This window comes from Pyrus communis, chromosome 11, assembly GCF_963583255.1.
Source record: "Pyrus communis chromosome 11, drPyrComm1.1, whole genome shotgun sequence".
NCBI classification, from domain to species: Eukaryota; Viridiplantae; Streptophyta; class Magnoliopsida; order Rosales; family Rosaceae; genus Pyrus; species Pyrus communis.
Window position 1 is genome coordinate 1561154 of NC_084813.1, and position 21868 is coordinate 1583021.

The 21868-nt window shown below is 38.4% G+C and overlaps 2 protein-coding genes and 1 pseudogene across 4 annotated transcripts; all 3 read left to right on the top strand.

Annotated features, from left to right (window-relative positions):
* The first annotated feature begins 4212 nt into the window (after positions 1–4212).
* Positions 4213–6597, top strand: LOC137707702 (peroxidase-like; annotated as a pseudogene).
* A 5510-nt stretch (positions 6598–12107) lies between these two features.
* LOC137707548 (shaggy-related protein kinase zeta) lies at positions 12108–17683 on the top strand. Of its 2 annotated transcripts, none has more exons than XM_068446439.1 (12): positions 12108–12321; positions 13792–13884; positions 14208–14267; positions 14350–14622; positions 14725–14799; positions 14882–14938; positions 15122–15262; positions 15370–15420; positions 15496–15591; positions 16257–16340; positions 16587–16688; positions 17109–17683. In XM_068446439.1, the coding sequence occupies exons 1-12, from the start codon at positions 12199–12201 to the stop codon at positions 17202–17204; spliced, it is 1251 nt and encodes a 416-aa protein (XP_068302540.1). In that variant the 5' UTR covers positions 12108–12198; the 3' UTR covers positions 17205–17683. The 2 variants fall into 2 exon arrangements, with proteins under 2 accessions (XP_068302540.1, XP_068302541.1); XM_068446440.1 differs by having other exon boundaries at positions 12294–12412.
* Positions 17684–17941: 258 nt separating this feature from the next.
* Positions 17942–21784, top strand: LOC137707500 (pentatricopeptide repeat-containing protein At1g25360). Of its 2 annotated transcripts, XM_068446378.1 has the most exons (3): positions 17942–20795; positions 21073–21359; positions 21438–21784. In XM_068446378.1, the coding sequence occupies exon 1, from the start codon at positions 18415–18417 to the stop codon at positions 20692–20694; it is 2280 nt and encodes a 759-aa protein (XP_068302479.1). In that variant the 5' UTR covers positions 17942–18414; the 3' UTR covers positions 20695–20795; positions 21073–21359; positions 21438–21784. The 2 variants fall into 2 exon arrangements, with proteins under 2 accessions (XP_068302479.1, XP_068302478.1); XM_068446377.1 differs by having other exon boundaries at positions 17942–21359.
* The last annotated feature ends 84 nt before the right edge of the window (positions 21785–21868 follow it).

Below are 21868 nucleotides of genomic sequence, written 5' to 3' on the forward strand. Positions count from 1 at the left end.
GGTGAGATATGTATGCGGGTGGTGCGAGGATGAGAAGACTTAGAGTCTGGACGATGATCTCTTCAGTTTGGAATCTAGACGATAAAGAGAAACGGATCAAGCTTTTGTTATCTAGGACTAGTTCCCTTTCAACTTAGGTTCTCCTAAGCCCAACTCATAAGGTCCATGCAAAAGCCCAAAAGATTAAAAATGGGGCTGTCCGGGGACTCGTTTTTCTATACATTTGGAACCGACTTGCCCCTAAAATTTCATCAACCTGCCTCGCCCCGCCCCGTTTCTCTTATTAAAAACTTAGAACCGGCCCGTACCCTCCCTGAACCTTGATTACCTGCCTCGACCGGCGGTTCATATACCTGTTTAGCCATCCCTAGTCCACTCGTATCCGTCGTCGGAGAAGACTAACCCGCACTGCTAAAGATTTGTTGCAGCAGCGCCAAATAAAAAACTTCATTTTATTTGGCACTACCAACCTCCAAACATTCTGCCAAAAACGGTCAACCACGTCCCGCCAACTAGTACCCCCCATCCATTTCCTACCAAGTTCCCCATTTTCCTGCATCTCCATGGCAACTTCATACCCCGTACTAACAGTATGATCCCTGTTTCTAGAATAGTGTTATATGACTCTATCCTTACACCATGTTAAACTTATTGGTAAACCAAGAATAAGATTGCCATCCTCTTCCTCAAAACACCGCCGAATCAAGCCTACCTTCCAAGCCCCCACCTCTAAATCAATCAACTCCCTCACCATCACCGGCATCTCATTATGTTTCAATCGAACTCGATAAGTGTGAGGTCGTGGAAACCAAGGGTCATGACTAACTCGAATACACCTACCATCACTAACTCGCCATCTTATACCTCTCTCCAGTATCCTTCGCCCCTGAATGATGCCCTTCCACCCCCACGAAGACCTTCTACCCAACTTAGCCTCTATAAATGATCGATCCGGGAAATATTTTGCTATAAGAATTTGTCATAACAACGTACTAGGATTATGCAATAGTCGCCACCTAATCTTTGCTAAATAAGCTAGGTTAAAAGACAATAAGTCCCTAAACCCAAGCCCTCCCATCTTCTTCCTTTTTTTCATTTTCTCCCAAGAGATCCAATGCATGCCATTTTTGTCCTTACTTCCCTACCACCAATACTTTGCAATATCATACTCCAATTCCTTACATAGGCTCACTGGAAGTTTAAAACATGACATCGCATAGTTTGGTAACACCATAGCGACCTCTTTAATTAGAACCTATTTTCCAGCAGGGGAAAGAAACTGCTTTGCCCAACCATTAATTCTCCCTTCCAAAGCCTCACGAATCCCTTTCAAACATCGCATTCTTATATGAGCCAAAATCAGCACTTAGCCCCAAGTACTTACCAAAGTCTTCACTGCCATTAATATTAGTATAAGTAGCAAGTTTCCTTCACCGTTTCCACAAACAGTGAGCCCCAAAATACAAAGAGCTTTTCTCTCTATTAATAACTTGTCCGGAGGCTTCCGCATAACACTATAACATATCCATAACCTTTCAAACCTTATCCTCATTTGCCTTGCAGAAAATTACAGCATTATTTGCAAAAAATAAGTGAGATATTGATATCCCACCAGGTGCCACCCACATCACATGTAGAGAACCACCCTTTTCCCTTATTCATAGCAAATCCGAAAAGTCCTCGGCACAAATTAAGAACAGAAACGGGGACATAGGGTCCCCTTGCCGTAACCTTCTCTTCGGCTCAATAAACCTAGTGGAAAAGCCATTAATTAGCACACTATAAGTAACCATAGTTATGCATTCCACAATTCGAAGACAAAGATCATTTGGGAAACCTAATGCTTTCATCATTTCCAATAAAAAAAACTCCATTCAGCTCAATCATAAGCCTTCGCCATGTCCAACTTCATTGCCACGCAACTCTCATCCTCGTCACATTGTTGATTAAGAGAATGAAGTATCTCATGCACAACCAATATGTTATCTTGAATCTGTCTATTGGCCATAAAAGCCGATTGGTTTGCACTGATAAGATGCGACAAAACCATCTTCATATGATTGGTAAGTAGCTTAGCAATCACCTTATAAACAACATTACATAATGAAATCGGTCGTAACTGAGTCATATTCTGAGGGCTAGAAACTTTCGGTATGAGAACAAGATGTATATGATTCAATTTCCTTAGGAGTTTCCCAGAAAACCAAAACGCCTTCACCATATCCACAATATCACCACCCACCACATCCCAATATTCATGATAAAAACTTCTAGTGAACCCATCTAGACCAGGTGATTTACTAGCAGGAATCTGGAACATAGTTTGTCGCACCTTTTCATCCGTTATCGGTTGCATCAATCTCCTCGTGTCCTCAGAAGAAATCCGAGCCTCTACGCAATCCGTTATTTCCAGCCCTTCTCGGACTACATGTCAGAAAGAGATTTTGAAAATAACTCACTGCGATCTCATCCACCTTACTAAGGGTCGGTACACCAAACCCCCTGACCATCCTCCAATCTTATAATTTTATTACATCGACGCCATTTCGCCGTTTGAGCATGAAAAAATTTTATGTTCTTATCCCCCTCTTGAATCCACTGAGTTCGTGACTTTAGCTTCCAATACCCCTCTTTCTCCCTAAGCATAAATTTTAACTCACCCTCCTTACGTCGAACTTCCTCACTTGCAAATCTCGATGACTTATAAGCATTTTGTAGTTCTTTCTTCAATGACTCAATACGAACTTTCAAGTTACACCCATTGGATCTTCTTCAATTTTGCAATCCACGACGTACCCATATCAACTTTTCCACCACCTGAAATGCATAGGATCCCACAAAACCATGCCTCCAATTTTTCTCCACAATGTTGTGACAATCCTTCTCCTTACTCCACCATGGATCATAAATAAATTGTCTCCTCCGTTTTAATGCAGTAACTTTTGTATCCAAAATAAGCATAGCGTGATCGGACCTCTCCAATACTTCATGTAAGACTTTCGCCTCTAGATATACATTAATCCATCCATTCGTATCCAATCCTCGATCCAACCGTTGTTGTATGGGCCATTCATCCCTTTGATTCCTCCATGTGAACGGGTAGCCCATAAACCCCAAATCGAGCAACCCATTACCGACAATAAACTCACAAAAATCCCTTACTTGCCACTGATCTATAATTTCCCTCTTCCTTCTCCTAATCGTCAATAATATCATTAAAATTCACCAATGACCAAACATTTATCTCCCGCTGCCACTATCCATCGAAACAAAATTCGCCATTGATCTTTCCTCTTCTTATCATCAATGCTCACATAAAATGTAGACAACCTCCATTGCTCATTTTTTTTTACCATCACGTATACCCACCTCAATGAAAAAATCCACATACTTGACAAGTAACACTTGATCATAGTTCTGCCAAAAAATACACATACCACCTGCAATTCCTGTAACGCCCCGGCCCCGAAATATTTATTTTGGGAAATAATATCGGTGACAGGCCCAAACTAAACTCTTATTTAGTTAACTACCATTAATCACGATTCCTTACTTCAATTCCTTAACTCCTCACAAAACCATATCCATATTTCAATTATCAAAACATACAATTAGATTATCAATTAAATCCCCAAACTCCTTCTATTAAAACAACTTCCCAAAAATATTTAATTCTCGATTATTTAGGGCTGCATCTAACCCTTGTTAGACTGTCTACATACCCTTGAGCGGGATCAAACCCTTCCTAGTCCACCATTCAACCTTTTATCTATTTCTGAAAATATTCTAGAAATGAAATATTCACCATTATGCTTCCACAATTGAATCATATCACATAGGTACCAATTACGGATTTTAAAATATCAAAATCTACATGAAAATGAAGCATCGGCCCACTGGCCACGTGTCGCCGCAGGTGGCGGTGTCTGACAAATGTAAACCCAATTTTTTGACTAACTCTAAAAATGAGAGGAACAACTTTCATACCTGGGCTGAAGTCCAATTCGGCCGGGAAACGCCTGAAATCATCCTTTGACCTTAAAATGAACTTCAACGCCCCAACCATTTATTGGGTTTTGTTCCAGACATTGAGGGGAGACTATTGGTGATGGTGATGGCTGGAGTTAGCTTTAGGTTTTGGCGAATCGAGCCCAAACCCACCATGCGATTACTCTTAAAATCAACCTTTTTTCTTCGGTTTCTTGGGTATAAATGGGAGGGAGAACAACTGAGTTCGCAGTAAGAATTGTTTTGGCACCGATCCTGTTGTCAACGGTGACCGAAATCGGAAGATCCGATCAGGTGGGGTCGGCAGGTCAATGAACGATCTGATTCTCTCCTCTACTTTTCCCTCATTTCCCCTCCTTTCTCTTTCTCCTCATTGGCCGGTCTCCCCCTCATTTCCCTCATTTCCCTCCTTTCTCTCATTTCTCTCATTCCCTCTTCATCACAGCCACATACGTGGCATGCTCTAGATTTTCTAGAGCATTCCAGATTATAGGAAAATTACCAAAGTGTCCCTAACTTTAAACATTAATAACTCTTTCGTTATAATTCTGTTTCACGAACGATTTGTACCTACACGCTCGTGAGACGAGCTCTATCCAAATATATCAAGAAATCCGTTAAAATATATGAGGATAAAATACGTCCTCGTATAATTAAATTAAGCCAACTAGGGTATTTTTGTCTTTTTATTACTTATCGATACAAATATCCGCCGTAATTATAAATATGTCGTAATTACGAATATGACTACAAAATACTTATTTTAATATTCAAATCCAAGAACGGATTTCACATATTTTTTTTCCACTGAAATTTCCTTAACCATTTATTGATTTATTTTCCTATTCCCTTCACATATTCATAAACATAAATAATTAATTTGTATATTTAAAATTTTCAGGGTATTATAATTCCCCTTGGCTCAACAGCATGCATGAAATCCATCCCAAGCCCCCTCTTCAGATAAACATAGCGATTACCTTGCTTTTTTGTTTCAAGAAGTTGATGGAGCAAAATAGGTCAATTTTAACTTATCGCTATATTGTAGGTGCATTATATTAATTAGCTAGAACAGTGTATTTATCGAGAGATTTTTCAGTGTGACCAGTACACGTAGTGGTACACCACGTGTCACTAAACAAATGGTGAGATATGTATGTTAAAAAGTTAATAACTTAAAATCCCATTATTCCTATTAAAACACGTGATATATTACTTGTGTTCCCGTCACAACTAAAAATTTTCCGTATTCATCATGTTGCAAGAGTGATTTTTTAATGTGACCAAAACACAGGGTGGTACACCATACACGTGTCAGTATACAAATAGTGTAATATGTGTGTTAACAAGTTAAACTTAAAAAATAAAATTTCTCATCATTTTTATGAATACACACAGTGTACAATAAAAAATTTCTTCACATTGCACCTCAGCTTGATCCAACTTTTCACAAAATTAAAGGTTTTTTTTGTCTTCGACCTCTTTTTTTGTTTATTTATTTATTAAAGAAGACGAGTAGTCTTGTTACAAAAAATAGGTTAATGATTCTTGTCAATTATTTAAGTTTTTCCTCTTTTTGAATGAGTGTAGAATTATCAATCATGAGAAATTTTTCAAGTTTTTCAGAACATGGGGTAGTACACTAAATTTCATTATAATTGGAGAAAATGTTTTTTTTTATTTAAGTATCTCTCTAATTATATAATAGCATGTGGTGTATGTGTTTGTGTGCTTGGCACATTAAAAGTTTTCTCCTCAATTATGTGGTCCCTACTTTCTGGCTTTTAGTCATATGTTGGTGCATGCCAACTCCGTCGTCATGCATGGGGACAAATTAACCTGCTACGTACATTTTTCAAAATTTCAGATAGTAAGTGATTGTACCACACGTACCCATTTTTGCATGGATGCAATGCAACTCCGAAGCCTAATCCACAAACCATAAAAAGTCATGTATTCTATTATCTCTAGAGTTAATCAGATAATATTGATCACATGACATGAGCACTTGTCGTTTGTTTCTATGTGCAGCTTGGAGGAACCTCATGGACTGTAGCCCTAGGCCGTAGAGATGCAAGAACCGCAAGCCAAACTGATGCCAACAACCAGCTCCCCTCCCCATTCGCCGACCTCGCAACCCTACTCTCAATAGCTTTGCAGCCAAAGGTTTAACTGACAGTGACATGACCGTGCTCTCCGGCGGCCATACATTAGGCCGGTCTCAGTGTTCTCATTCAGAACCCGCATATACAACGAGACCAACATCGACCCCGGCTTTGCCACTACTCGTAAGGATACTTGTCCCGCTTCAAGTGGCGATACGAATCTTGCTCCTTTCGATCGATATACTTCCAAATCGCTTTGATAACGAATACTACAAGGCCCTTGTTGCTCGCCGTGATCTTCTTCATTCGGATCAGGAACTCTTCAAGGGTGAATGTCAGGATGCGTTGGTTAGAACTTATAGTTAGCAACAACGTTGCTGCTTTTACGAGAGATTTTGCTGCAGCTATGGTGAAGATGAGCGCTGTCAGTCTTCTAACAGGGACAAATGGAGAGATCAGGAAAAATTGCAGAGTAGTCAACTAAGTTTGTGAGATTTACTGTAATACGGTGGTATTGAATATGTAAACTAGAAATATAACAACTATCTAGTATGTAGCTAGGAAGTGGGCGAGAAAGTGCTGTTAACCAATTAATCTGTGTCAAAGTTTCATGAGGACTTTTCCTCCCAAAAAAAAAAAAAAGTTTCACGAGGACTGAAGAAGTATTAGCAATGAAAGCAGTTATAAAAAACTTGAATATTGTTAATGGTTGAAAAAAGCTATATGACGCAAAACCAAGTAGTACATAAAAGAGATAAATATTGGACATGAAAATATGGAGAAATTAGGTTTCCATCCTGTTTTTTTTCCTACTCTATTGATTAAAATTTTATTCATTTTCAACTTAGATCAAGGTTCTTATATTTTAATGAATGTCATTATTTCAATAATAAACTATTTACATGTCAAGATAATTAAATTTTATTTCTAAATATATTCATGTAGTAATATATTCATTTAGTGTTAGAAACGTTACATTTGGTCTATTTATATTTATGACTAAACTTTGTATCATATATTTCTATTTTTAGTTTGTACCCATTTTTAATTTGCAACCCTTTTTTTTAATTTATACCCATTTTCTTTACAGTTTTTAATTTGTACCCATATATTAATTTTTTTTGTTCCCATATTTTTAAAATTTTATTTATACTCATAATTTTTTTCCCATTTTATTTGTACCCATATTTTATTTACAATGTACCCATGTATCTTTAAAAATGTACCACTTGTTATATGTAAAATTTACCCATTTTTTAATGTAAAACTATTTTTTTTAACGCGTTCGAGTTATTGGCCCGTCCAACCCAGCTGCATTCATGAATCTAAAATGTATCCATTGTTGTTTATTTAAAATGTACGTATTGTTTTCTATATAAAATGTATCTATTTTTTAATATAAAACTTCCCCATTTTTTGTATATAATGAACCCACATTTTCTAAATTTATAATTACGTGCACCATTGTCACATCCCGGCCCGGGACGGATCACTTCCCGGGCCCGCTCCACCACCGTAGCACGATATTGTCCGCTTTGGGCTTACCATTCCCTCACGGTTTTGTTTTTGGGAACTCACGAGCAACTTCCCAGTGGTTCACCCATCATGGGATTGCTCTAGCCCCCTTCTCGCTTAACTTCGGAGTTCCTACGGAACCTGAAGCCAGTGAGCTCTCAAAAGGCCTCGTGCTAGGTAGGGATGAGAATATACATTTAAGGATCACTCCCCTGGGCGATGTGGGATATCACAATCCACCCCACTTAGGGGCCCGACGTCCTCGTCGGCACATTTCCGGCCAGGGATTGGCTCTGATACCAATTTGTCACATCCCAGCCCAAGGCGGACCACTTCCCGGGCCCGCTCCACCACCGTAGCACGATATTGTCCGCTTTGGGCTTACCATTCCCTCACGGTTTTGTTTTTGGGAACTCACGAGCAACTTCCCATTGGGTCACCCATCATGGGATTGCTCTAGCCCCCTTCTGGCTTAACTTCGGAGTTCCTACGGAACCTAAAGCCAGTGAGCTCCCAAAAGGCCTCGTGCTAGGTAGGGATGAGAATATACATTTAAGGATCACTCCCCTGGACGATGTGGGATATCACAACCATTGTACTCATATAATTATATGGGTACATTCTTTTTAAACATTTTTATGGGTTACATATTAAAACATTTTACTTTTGGAACAATGTTGAAATTGTACCCCATAGATAATTATATATGGCGAATGTACGAGTACATTCTTTTGACATGTGACAACTATTTTATCATTCATAACAATGTTTTCTTTTGGTCAAATTCATAACAATGTTGGATACATTCTTTTGACACTTTTTTTAAACACTGTTTCCAATTGATTGATACATACATACATAAATACATACATACATACATACATATATATGCGTACATGGACTTAACATCTATTAATATACATTTTCAAAAGAAATTATACTGTTATATTGATTTTTTATTCAATCAAAATTGTGAAAAAATTTCCACATTTTTTGTTGGCCCTTTTTTTTTTTTTATAGCTCATTAGATGTGAGATTTTAAATACCATATAATCTCAAGTTTTACTGTTCACATGGAAATATATTAATAGTAATATATTGAGGTGTACAAAGTCCTAGTGGCCAGCAACTGCATTCAAAGTCTTCTTAAAAATATACCCAGCTGAAATTACACAAATGAGACATAAATTATTTGGGAAATTGGGGGTTGAGTTTTAGAGAGAGATAAGGAGGTGTGTGGCAATTGAGCTCAGAACAGAAAAATTTATGGGAAATTGGGGCGGGGCGGGGCGGGGCGCGGGTTGGGGGGGTGGGGGGGGGGGGGGAAAGAGAGGAGGTAGAGAGACCCATAACTTTTATTTGGGGAAGAAGACTTCCCAAGAAATTTTATAATTGAAAATTATTATTTATTTTTTTATTCATGTAGCACAAATTTATGGGACCTACGATGGTATATAACAGAAGAATTGACAGAAATTTTAACAGATGTATGAAATTATAAGAAAATAATAAATAATGTATGATATTGAAATGTTTTAAAGATATATGATGTTGTAATTGCACTCAAACCTAAAAAGATAAGGTGTAATTTAGTCAAATCTCTAGAAGAGAAATACAATCACCCTTCTTAAACAAGGTGTATGACAAATTTCATTTTGAAATTAAGTTAGTGGGCAAGTTGGTCTCTCAAAAAGCAAAAGTGCTTTTAGATTGATTGAAAATGTTTTTAGTGAAATTGAGTTTGAGTCCAAAAACACTTTAAGTGCTTTTTAGAAGAAGCACCATGTGACATCCCACATCGTCCAGGGAAGTGATCCTTACATGTATATTCTCATCCCTACCTAGCACGAGGCCTTTTGGGAGCTCACTGGCTTCGGGTTCCGTAGGAACTCCGAAGTTAAGCGAGAAGGGGGCTAGAGCAATCCCATGATGGGTGACCCACTGGGAAGTTGTTCGTGAGTTCCCAAAAAGCCTCGTGCTAGGTAGGGATGAGAATATACATGTAAGGATCACTTCCCTGGGCGATGTGGGATGTCACAACCATATATGTGCTTCTTGCAAAAAACACTTAAAGTGCTTTTTCATGATCTTCTTTTGGATTTTAACTAGGGGTTGGTTTAAAAAATATTTTTTCCAAAAGTTTTTTCAGTCATTTTAAAAGCATTTCTAAACAAGTCTGCCATGTAAAAAGTTTTCCCTTGAGTGTTGTGTTCATCCTTCTTAAGGGTTGAATACATGCAAGCCTATGAGAGCTTAGAAACTCAAAAGGAATCCAAAAACACCACCACTATCACTTTGGTGTCCCCTCCTCTCTAAAGAGAAAAAGAGAGCACTAGCACATCTCTTTTTCTCACCCACCACCATCTTAGTCCTCCGGAGGTGTCGAAAGTTATAGAGATTCTACCTTGGAGCCTAAGATCAAGAAGAAAAACTAGTACCAAGCAGTTTGGAGCGTAGAGGAAGAAGCTTGAGACACAAAGCTTAAAGGAGCACAAACGAGACCACCCATACGTGTTTGGTTAAAGCATCACATATATGTTTTGTACTAAATCCATGATCCATGGAAGACTATTTAGGAAGTTCTACATAAATTCATGCTTCCGCTTTTATCCTTTGCTTGCATATGTTGTTGAATCTTTGCGTGCATGTTGTTCCAGAGCCTACCATGAAATCCCAAGGTCTCAATTTAAAAGAAATTTTAAATTGTCACCTCTTTAAAACTAGCTAGCTTAGTCTCTTTAACACTACTAACTATATAGGTTGAGTTGGTACGTCTCCAATCTTATTCTAACGTCAATAAGCTTTTCTTAACATCATCCTCAATCTCAGCTAGGTAACCAACCTTGCTATTGAAGCAATGTTTAATGAAAGTAGGACTATGCATACGTAAGTTACGACATCTAAAAATTGATATTTAGTAAGAATATACTGCATCAACAACAAACCGTTGCACCCTTTCTCTAACAAAGTGGTAAACAGAATCTAAATGTATAATTTGAGAATGGAAGATTGGATTTGCACAAAGAGGTTGGGCAGACATATTGCCACAGTGTAATGTAGAAGGGTTGGAAAAAACTGATGCAAAATTTAGAAGAGAAATTATGTATAGTTTTGCAATATATTTTTTGGAGAGAAGATTCAAGCTCAAGGATTGGGTTGGGATTAGCTTTAGCTCGATGTTTTTTCAAGGTAAATTAAAGAGGGAAATTGGACTTGACTAGAAAACCTAAAAGAAGCAAATACATTGTAAAATTCCTAAATAGCTGCTGGAAGTACTATAAGAGCCACCGGGAATATTTCATTAACTCCGAAAGCATTTCAATGTAACAACAAACCAAACGCTTGGGAGCTGTTGGAAGAACAACAAAGTATTCATTGGGACTCACTTCTCTTCAGGATGTTTTGTGCCTAGTTCTGGCTAACTTAGAAATGGGGGAAACGAAGGCTCGTCCACCAATTTCAAACACAAGCTCAACAAAGGTCTTCGAACGAAAAAGACCCTAACAATTCTATGGTACCTTTAGTAAGAAATTGGTATTGATATCATTTAATTTGAGAGTTAATACTACAAGGTTATAATTAATAGCACATAATTACGTTATTATTACTATAACAAGGTTAGTACTTACATTGAAGACTGTGAGTCTTCCCAGCCCTCATAAGAGGTGGATAACCATAACTTGCTACCAATTGTTTCCCTTTAAAAACAAAAAAAACAAAAAAAAAAAAGACTTTCTATTACAATGTAATGGTAGATTTTTATACTTAGATGTGATTGAATTACAATAACAACGTTTATGATTACACCATTGAGTTCCGATTACGACATAGACGTATGCTATTAATAAGAAACATCATAAAATTACACTACATCATAATGGTGTTACAACATAACGCTAACATTCAACATCTGAGGTGAGGTTACACTATAATCATTTAAACTTACACTAGTTACAGAACTATCACAACGTTATAATTAATTACACAGAATGACAGTGTTACTACAACAAAGTTGCCTTTTACAATGTAGATGCTAGATCACATTGTTAAGGTAGAAAGTTATACTTGAACGTTATTACATTAAAGTATTAACGTTCAAATTAAACGATACTGATATATTTTTCTATTAAACGTATTGTAGACTAAACCTTCATTTTATCCTTACATAAACATCGTCTCTAAAAGAATTTATTCATAATAAAAAATATAAAAAATATAAAATTTATTCGATTTTGTCAAAAATAAAAAAATTTGATTTAAAAACTGCTTAGACATTCATATACTTAAACTAATTGACGATCACATTAATAAGTAGCCTTATCACGAAAAGATTTTAATTTTATGATTCATAAATAATCATACCGCGTTCAAGTTTCCAAATCAAATGAATTTTTCTAAAAATAATCTTCGTAACGATAGAGAAAAGAAAAGGTTTCATTTCTGACGTATACCAAAATAACGACACGTTAGGAAAGATGAGACTTTCTCCCATTTGTAACAGTAAAAGAGAGTAAGAGAGTGAAGAGAGAGAAGGGGGTGTGTGTGAGAGAGACTCGCAATCTCACATCACATGGCCTCTGTGGGTTTGGGGCCGAAGCATCAACAAGCAGAGGCACATCCACAGCGACAGCCAGACAACAGTGAGCCACTGAACCACGTGACTCGCCGAGCCCCCCCAATGGACTCCGACAAGGTACTCTCTCTTTCCTCACTCTCGCTCACACATTTCTCAGCCACCTCTTTGAGCTCTGCTCCTCTTAGAGGTTTGCTTCATCTGCGTAAAGGTAGGTTTTTGGTGCTCAGATCGCCCTTGATCCACCTCAACTCTTCACTTGTGTCACTAATTCTAGTCGATCCGCAACTTTCTGCGTCTTTTGAGGTCTTACCCACCTCGCCGGAGCTTCTCTCCGGCCAGATTTTGTGCTTTTTTTTTTTCAAATTTTTTGTTTAATTTTGGTGTTTCTTCTATTATTTCTGTAGTTACAATAATTTTTTGTAAATTATGTTTTCCTGCATGAGGTGGAGCTGCTTTAGGACAATTAGGAGAAAAAATTATAGAAAATGTGGGTTTGGGTTAAATTATAATTGGGTTTATAAGCTTGTTAAGTTACTTAATATGGAAATTAAAGCTTAGTGGAGCTGAATTTAGAAGTTCTGATTGCTCGAACTTTCCCACACAGCAGCCAATTTGAGCAATTGGGTTTTGTTGTTTTTGAACCGTTTCCTTTTGAGCAAATTCATATTTTAAGTTTGACGCCGTTGCACTTTTGCTTTCCGACTCGGTTTCTTGTGATCGAATGCTTGTTCTGGCACTCATCTGATGGTCTTTGGAGGCTGTTGTTAATCTGGTTTTCATTTGGGTTTTCTAGGTTTGTTAACAATGTTGTAATTTTTGCCAACTTTTTGTCCTTTTTCTTTCCTTGAGGTGGATTGTTCTTCGGAGTATTCTAGTTTGCTTCAGGAAGTTGATGTTCTTTGATTCTTTAGAATGCAAGTTTTATAGCATGTGATGCTTTCTTGTAAACTAGGGTCACCTTGTTTTGCTTTTAGTTTAAATATGTGTTGAGATCTTTGTGCTTTCCCCTTTGCTAAATTTCGTTTTGAATATCCATACATTTGCGGCAGTTATGTTGGTTTGTTGAGTCTCTTTTAAACTTGTATGTATTAACTTCTGTTATCATCAATGCATTCAACATTCGGTTGCTTAAGATGGTTGTTAAGTGTACTTTAATTTCTCACTTTGTGTAGTACATAGGTTTCCAAGCATAACATTTTTCCAAATTCTTACTACTATTATAATATAGAGGGGGGTGCATGCTTTCGTAACTTCACCATACACATAATGTACTGCATCACATATTCAATCATACAAAACAATATGGTATACACATAAGGCACTTACTAGCCATTTGCGGTTACCTAAAGTGATGACCAAACAGTGATAAATGTTAGAATTGGTATGAAGACAAAAAGACATTGTTGACGTGTTCATTTGGATTCTTTTAGGGCTATTTTGGGGTATCACCCATAAGGGGCCTACTGGTTTCAGTTGCATTTAGGCAGGGTGAATCCTTAGCAGGCACCAGCCTGCCAGTCATATTCTTTCAAAGCAAGCCTGAAGTTTGTGCTTGTGTTTGAACTTTTTTGTTTCTGTAAATTGCAGGAAATGTCAGCTCCTGTTATGGAGGGAAATGATGCAGTCACTGGTCACATTATTTCAACAACAATAGGTGGTAAAAATGGCGAACCCAAGCGGGTTAGTACTGGTTCCTTCTTCCATCCCTTACCCCTTTTGATCCATTTGATGGCTAAAACTGTGATCAAACCTTTCTTCATCCCATTTAATTCCTTTTATAGCACAAAAAGCTGTGCAGTTTTCTCATTCATAATCAAGGATTACATAACACGAGAGAGGATAAATTCTATATGAACACTGTTTTTGGTCAGTTTTTTATTTCATGTTCATCAGAAAGAGGTTCTAACAGTTGAGGCTCTATGTGAACACTATAATTTCTGAAGAATTATTCAGTTTCCATTTATTTTTTTATTCTTAAGTGTACCTTTTGTTCTTGATTACAGACGATCAGTTATATGGCAGAACGTGTTGTAGGTACTGGATCATTTGGAATCGTTTTTCAGGTATATATTTTACTCTAATGACAGCTAAGCGCTCTCACATTCTATTCATAATTTAAGTCTCTGATGATCTTTTTTAATTCAGGCTAAATGTATTGAAACTGGAGAAACGGTGGCCATAAAGAAGGTCTTACAGGACAGGAGGTATAAAAATCGTGAGTTGCAGTTGATGCGCTTGATGGATCATCCAAATGTTGTTTTGTTGAAGCATTGTTTCTTCTCTACAACGACTAAAGATGAGCTTTTCCTGAATTTGGTTATGGAGTATGTACCCGAGACTATGTACAGAGTTCTGAAGCACTACAGTAGTATGAACCAAAGGATGCCACTCCTCTATGTGAAACTTTATACATATCAAGTATGACTCATTGTTTGTTATGATGTTTTTTTCCTTGTTAATGGTTGATAATCGTTTGTATTGACTTATGCCCTTGTAATAAATGGAAAAAATCCTTTTCAGATTTTTAGGGGCCTGGCTTATATCCATGCTGTTCCTGGGGTATGCCACAGAGATGTGAAGCCTCAAAATCTTTTGGTGCGTGCTCTTTGTTTATTTTTTATTTTCATTCTCCATTATGAATTAAAGTACTTATTCTATTTTCACATACACTTGGCAGGTTGATCCCCTCACGCACCAAGTTAAGCTTTGTGACTTTGGAAGTGCAAAAGTTCTGGTATGGTGTCCTCCACATTATTTTCCACATTTTTCTGCTAGTCTGAATATTAGACTGGCCATACATCAGTCATCTATCTATTCAGAGGCTTCATGTTAATGCAATTGGGAAGTTGCGAAAAAAAAAAAAAAAAAACCAGTTTCCTTGTATACTTTATGTTTTAATGATTTTGGTTGTAATCAGGTCAAGGGGGAAGCAAACATATCATACATATGTTCTCGTTACTATCGGGCTCCTGAACTCATCTTTGGTGCGACAGAATATACATCATCCATTGACATCTGGTCAGCTGGTTGTGTCCTTGCTGAGCTCCTTCTAGGCCAGGTTATCTACTTCTTTGGGAATAAAGTTCTTATTCTTGGCCTAATTTAACTTTTGGGTTAAACTGTTTGTACTTTGGACTTATAAAAAAAATTCAAACTATTCTACAGCCACTATTTCCAGGAGAGAATGCAGTGGACCAACTTGTGGAGATTATCAAGGTCATGCCGTTAACTCTGTTGAATTAAATAAATCACGCAAGTGTGTGTGCTTACTATTTGTGTGTCTTCTTGCAGGTTCTTGGCACTCCAACTAGAGAAGAGATTCGATGCATGAATCCCAATTACACAGATTTTAGGTTCCCTCAGATCAAAGCTCATCCTTGGCATAAGGTATGAATTTAGTAACCCTTCGAATAAGTTGATTGTTAAGGCAATGCTTGTAGAGGAAAATGCTAGAACACTGTGAAGACATACATATACATGTATCTAAGTTCTGGACATGGTGAAATCTTTTGTTCAAAATTTGAGTTAGCCATTATTGTCTGGTAGCATAAGGTTACTGGGAGGGTTAAGTAAGCTAAATTGGTTTTGGGAGTATGATGTTAGCTGGACTTTGGTTGGTTTTGCGGGAACAAAATAGAAGAATCTTGAAATTTATGAAGGAATGGGTATGGAGTAACCATGGGAAAAAATTTGTTACTGGTCCTCTCTTTGGGCTTCAGATGTGATGGAATTCAAGGAGCTTTTGTTTCGTTCTGTTTTATTCTTATAGTTTATTTCTTGGGTATGTGGTATAGTAGCAATTTAGAGTTTTTAGTTTCATCTCTGTTGCTGTGAACTACTGCTCCCCAAAGTGTAATTTCCTCAAGTAAAATTTTGTTTATGTGGTTCTTTCCTTTTATCCTTGTGTTGTCCATAGTGCTTAGTCTGCTGACTAATACAATTATTAATTATTATGCTATGATTGTAGGGATTTAATTACTGTTATCTGTGGGATTATTTTCTTTGTGCATCCATCCTATGGTTTGCATATGTGACAATGCTCCTCTATTCAGGTTTTCCACAAGAGAATGCCGCCAGAAGCAATTGACCTTGCTTCACGACTACTTCAATATTCACCGAGTCTACGCTGCACTGCTGTGAGTTGGACTTCTATTCGCATGGAGTTCTACTGTTTTCAAAACCGAGACATCATGCCTTCACATTGATGTGGTTTTGAATAAAGATTTGAGAGAGTTCCCTCTATATGGCATCTTCCATTTTTGTGCTGAGTTGCAGCTTTTGCACTCAGCTGTTGCATTTGAAAAATTAATTGGTTGATTTTGAGTTGCTTGACTCCATTACATGTGCTAATGTCTGAATTCTCACTGATTGTCCAATTACAGCTAGAGGCATGCACGCATCCTTTCTTTGACGATCTTCGTGAGCCCAATGCTCGCCTACCAAATGGTCGCCCGTTGCCGCCACTTTTCAACTTCAAACAAGAAGTGAGTCCCATATTCACTTACTTTCTACCTGTTAATGACATATTGAAAATATTTATTGCTTGTTGAAAATATTCTGGGCCTTTCAACACTTGAACGCGTTGAATTTCTTTGAATTTTAGTAACGTGAAGGTCAAGTAGCAACCATTTCCCTAGGTTTAGATGGGATGCATAATCTGAAAGAATTAGAGTAGGGGACATCTAAGTGGTTGTAAATTCGTAAGGCACCAACTCTATGAACATACTTTGACACATACATAAATATAAATAATATATATATATGTCTTGTCTTGTCTTTTCATTACCATCCACAAGTTCAAATGAAAATTTTCCGTCTTTCTTAGCAATCATATTTTCACATTTTACACTCCTGCAAGTGTTGATTGATTCATTCCTCCCACCGGCTCCAAAATTGAGTTGCAGTTAAACGGAGTGTCACCAGAACTGATCAAAAGGCTCATACCAGATCATGTGCGGCAGCAGGCCGGACTTGGATTCCCACACCCAGTCGGTACTTAAATATAAAGTGATGAAACAAGGAATTATCTTTTGTACTAGTGGATGGATGTGAAGCAAAAGAGGGCCTCTTTGTGGTCTATATATAACTGAGCATTTTGGCCTAACCTGCTGTTCTCGCCTCCCGAAGATGTATACATATACTGGCTCTCCGGCTTAGCCTGGAAATTGTTGGCCCTATCTACCGTCATTTTAGCTGTCTTCCTCCGTCTGTACATCATTTTTGAGTGTTAAGGATTCCAGAAAGCCAAATGTACAAGGTATCGCTGTTCAAATCTAGCTAGTAGGGGGTGTAAAAAGTCCAGCAGGAGCCCGAGGGGCGTAATAGTAGCGGCGTGTCTTTTACTTTTGATCATCGTATGTTATTTCCACCGTATGTTTGCAGTATCATCGTACATTTTATCCTTGCTATTGTTGATCACTGTCTGTTTCAATGTTGCACTTTCCGGATAATTTCTAATGTAGCTGAATATTCTTGCTTAGTATTTTTCTACTCAGTTATTTTTCCATGAGGACGTAATATTAGTCCAAGAACATTGACCTTATTTCTAACTTGAGGTAAAACCAAATAACAAATTTGCCTCTCAATGTATGTAGTGTATCCAAAATAAAAGTCAATAGGTGAGCAAAAATTCAATGATTTGAACCTAACGAGGACGTAAACGTAATGTTCAACGATTTTACGATTTGAACCGTCTGTATTTTAAGTACTCTTTTAAAGGTCAACCTTCAAAAAAAAATGACCCAAAAAAAAGGGTTTATTACATGATAAAGTTAGGATGAAGGTTCGGTTCTTTTTATTGTCTCTCTTCAACGGTTCAGATCTCCGGATCTATGAACTCCAAAAATAAAAATCCTGAAAGAATCCCGACTTGTGTCAACTTGTTGAGGAAGGGAATTGTGTCCAACACGACCAGACCGAAAAACACCCGTTTGCCAAGTCTATCCCTAAAACATGAGTTAAAAACAAAACTGGTTTGGATCCAGGTTGACCCGACCCGCAGTATTACTGGTAAGAAAACCAAGAAAAAGGAGATTCGGATCCCACTTCGAATTTCCTAGCAGCCTGCAAAAATAGGCGCTTTTTTTGCACTGCTTCCCTTTCAACTGCTTCACTTAGTTTACAGTGGCTAACCGTTACGCAGCTCAGCTGCAGCTATGCTGCCCCCAAAGCCCCACCTCTCACTCTTTGGCTCGAACCATCCACGCCCACATGATCGCTTCTGGGTTCAGTCCACGTGGCCATATTCTTAACCGTTTGATTGATATTTACTGCAAATCTTCAAATATTAGGTACGCCCGCCAACTGTTTGATAAAATTCCCAAACCAGACATCGTTGCTCGAACAACCTTGGTTAAGGCGTACTCTGTCATTGGAAATCTGACGCTGGCCCGTAAAATATTCGATGAAACCCCGTTGAGCATGCGAGACACTGTTTCTTACAATGCCATGATCACTGGCTATTCCCATAACAACGATGGCTATGCCGCTGTTAGACTGTTTTGCGACATGAGGCGAGGGGATATTAGGCCTGACGATTTCACCTTCACGTGTGTTCTTAGTGCTTCGGCGCAGATAGTGGATGACGAGAAGCAGTGCAAGCAACTGCATTGTGGAATAGTTAAGTCTGGAACGGCGTTTGCCACTTCGGTGTGGAATGCGCTATTATCTGTTTATGTTAAATGTGCTTCCTCGCCATTGGTATCATCGTCATCGTTGATGAGGGAAGCTAGGAAATTGTTCGATGAGATGCCTAAGAGAGATGAACTGTCGTGGACGACAATGATTACTGGGTACGTAAGGAATGAAGACCTTGATGCAGCTCGTGAGTTGCTGGACGGGATGGATGAAAAGTTGGAAGTTGCATGGAATGCCATGATTTCGGGTTATGTGCGTCATGATTCTTTCCAAGAAGCATTGTTGTTGTTTAGGAAAATGCGTTTGCTGGGGATTCGTCAGGATGAGTTTACATACACAAGTGTTATCAGTGCTTGTGCTAATATTGGATTATTTCAGTTGGGGAAGCAGGTGCATGCTTACATACTAAGAACCGAAGCAAAGCCCACTCTGGATTTTTCATTATCTGTTAACAATGCATTGATTACACTATATTATAAATGCCGTAAACTTGATGAAGCACGATATATTTTTAATAATATGCCTGTTAGAGATCTTGTTTCTTGGAATGCAATACTGTCAGGGTATGTAAATGCAGGGCGCATTCAGGAAGCAAAATATTTTTTCGAGGAAATGCCAGAGAGGAGCATTCTAACATGGACTGTGATAATATCTGGTTTAGCTCAAAACGGATTTGGAGAAGAGGCTATGAAGCTATTCAACCAAATGAGATTAGAGGGTTGTGAACCATGTGATTATGCATTTGCTGGAGCCATTACTTCTTGTGCTGCGCTGGGAGCATTGAAGCATGGACACCAGCTCCACGCTCAACTGATTAGGTTGGGGCATGATTCAAGCCTTTCAGCTGCAAATGCACTTATCACGATGTACGGCAGATGCGGAGTTGTTGAGGATGCAAACACTTTGTTCCTCACGATGTCTTATATTGATTCAGTGTCTTGGAATGCTATGATTGCAGCTCTCGCACAGCATGGATATGGTGTCCAAGCGGTAGGACTTTTTGAGCGAATGTTGAAGGAGGATATGCTACCAGATAGAGTAACTTTCCTCATCATTCTCTCAGCTTGTAGTCATGCTGGTTTAGTCAAAGAAGGGCGCCATTATTTTAGTTCAATGCGTGATTCTTATGGTATTAGCCCTGATGAAGAACATTATGCTCGCATGATTGATCTGTTGTGTCGGTGCGGGGAGTTCACAGAAGCCAAGGACTTGATTGAATCAATGCCTTTTGAGCCAGGTGCGCCGATATGGGAGGCTCTTCTTGCTGGTTGCAAGACTCATGGGAATCTGGATTTAGGAATTCAAGCTGCAGAACGACTCTTGGAGTTGGTGCCACAGCATGATGGAACCTACGTACTATTGTCAAACTTGTATGCCACCGCAGGCTATTGGGATGATGTGGCTAAGGTACGGAAACTAATGAGAGATCGAGGGGTTAAGAAAGAGCCTGGTTGCAGTTGGATTGACGTTGAAAACATGGTCCACGTCTTCTTGGTTGATGACACAAAGCACCCTGAGGTGCAAGCAGTATACAAGTATCTGGAGCAACTAGGACTTGAAATGAGGAAGTTGGGATATGTACCGGACACAAATTATGTGTTGCATGATATGGAGTCCGAGCATAAGGAGTATGCCATTTCCACTCACAGTGAGAAGCTTGCGGTTGCATTTGGGCTCATGAAGCTTCCTCCTGGACACACAATCAGAGTATTTAAGAATCTTAGGATTTGTGGGGATTGCCATAATGCATTCAAGTTTATATCAAGAGTGGTAGGGAGAGAAATAATTGTGAGAGATGGGAAGAGGTTTCATCATTTTAGGAACGGTGAATGCTCTTGTGGCGATTACTGGTAGCCGGGAGTGAAAGCTTGATGGAAAGAGGATTCATATCTGAGGCAGTTGATCCCTTCACCCACCAGGTTAAGCTTTGTGACCCCGGAAGTGCAAAAGTTCCGGTACATTCGTCCTTTCGTCATACTTTTTTATTCGGCTATGTCATTACACTGTTTATTTAGAACTTTGGTAGCAGAATGACCAGCTGCAGTTTCTTTCACGACCGTTGAATGTTTACTTCCTGATAAAACCATAATCCATTCCTTCTGGTTTGATGAAAAATAATGCACGACTTCAACAGCAACATATTGCTACGAAGAAAATCGTGCTAATGCAGTTGCTACGTTGCTAAGAAAATCAGTTTCCTTGTATGATTCTAGTGATTTTCTTTCTAATCAGGTCAAGGGGGATGAAAAGATAACATACGTATGTTCGCAGTATTATCAGGCTCCTGGTCTCATCTTTGGTGCAACAGAATATATACAACGTCCGTCAATATCTGGTCAGACGGTTGTGTCCTTGCTGAGCTCCTGTGCCAGATTATCGGCTCATTTGGCAGTAATATTCTTAGTCTTGGCTTAAGTTAACTTTTATTCCCATTTTGAATTGAAGAAATTCAAACTCTTCTACAGCCATTGCTTCCGGGAGGGAATCATGCAGTGGACCACCTTATACAGAATATGAAGGTGAAGCCTCACTTTCTCTGTTGAATCAAGTGGATCATGTAAAAAGCGTAAATTTACGGTTTAGGTGTCTTCTTGCAGAATGCAGGTTCTTGGCAATCCAACTAGAGAAGAAATTCGATGCATGAACCCGAACCCATGTTATAAGTTTCATTTATTTGTAATAGTACCTCAAATATAACCCCATTGTTCACTTGTATTATAACACGTAGATCTGCTACATCAGACCATGATTTGTGTATTCTGCAACCAAAAGTCAGTGTTGCACCTTGTATTCCGAACATAAAGAGATCATTTTTCTTTGGCAATGCTAACTTGAAATGGTAGCGTGTTGACTGTCCCTACTCGATATTCCAATGTTGCTGAAAGGGAAGGTATACGAGCCATGTTTCTATGGCAGCAGCCAACAAGCCCCGCCATTTAATCACCATGGGGTGATCTAATAGTTGTGGACGAATTCCATGCCTATATTTTACACATCACGTCATCAGTTTAATTTTTTACACTGGTCA

Coding starts and splice junctions, on each gene's coding strand:
- LOC137707548 (XM_068446439.1), top strand. CDS start 12,199: ATGGCCTCTGTGGGTTTGGGGCCGAAGCATCAACAAGCAGAGGCACAT. Junction 15,263..15,369: donor CTGAGCTCCTTCTAGGCCAG/GTTATCTACTTC, acceptor ACTATTCTACAG/CCACTATTTCCAGGAGAGAA. Junction 16,341..16,586: donor CGAGTCTACGCTGCACTGCT/GTGAGTTGGACT, acceptor GTCCAATTACAG/CTAGAGGCATGCACGCATCC.
- LOC137707500 (XM_068446377.1), top strand. CDS start 18,415: ATGATCGCTTCTGGGTTCAGTCCACGTGGCCATATTCTTAACCGTTTG.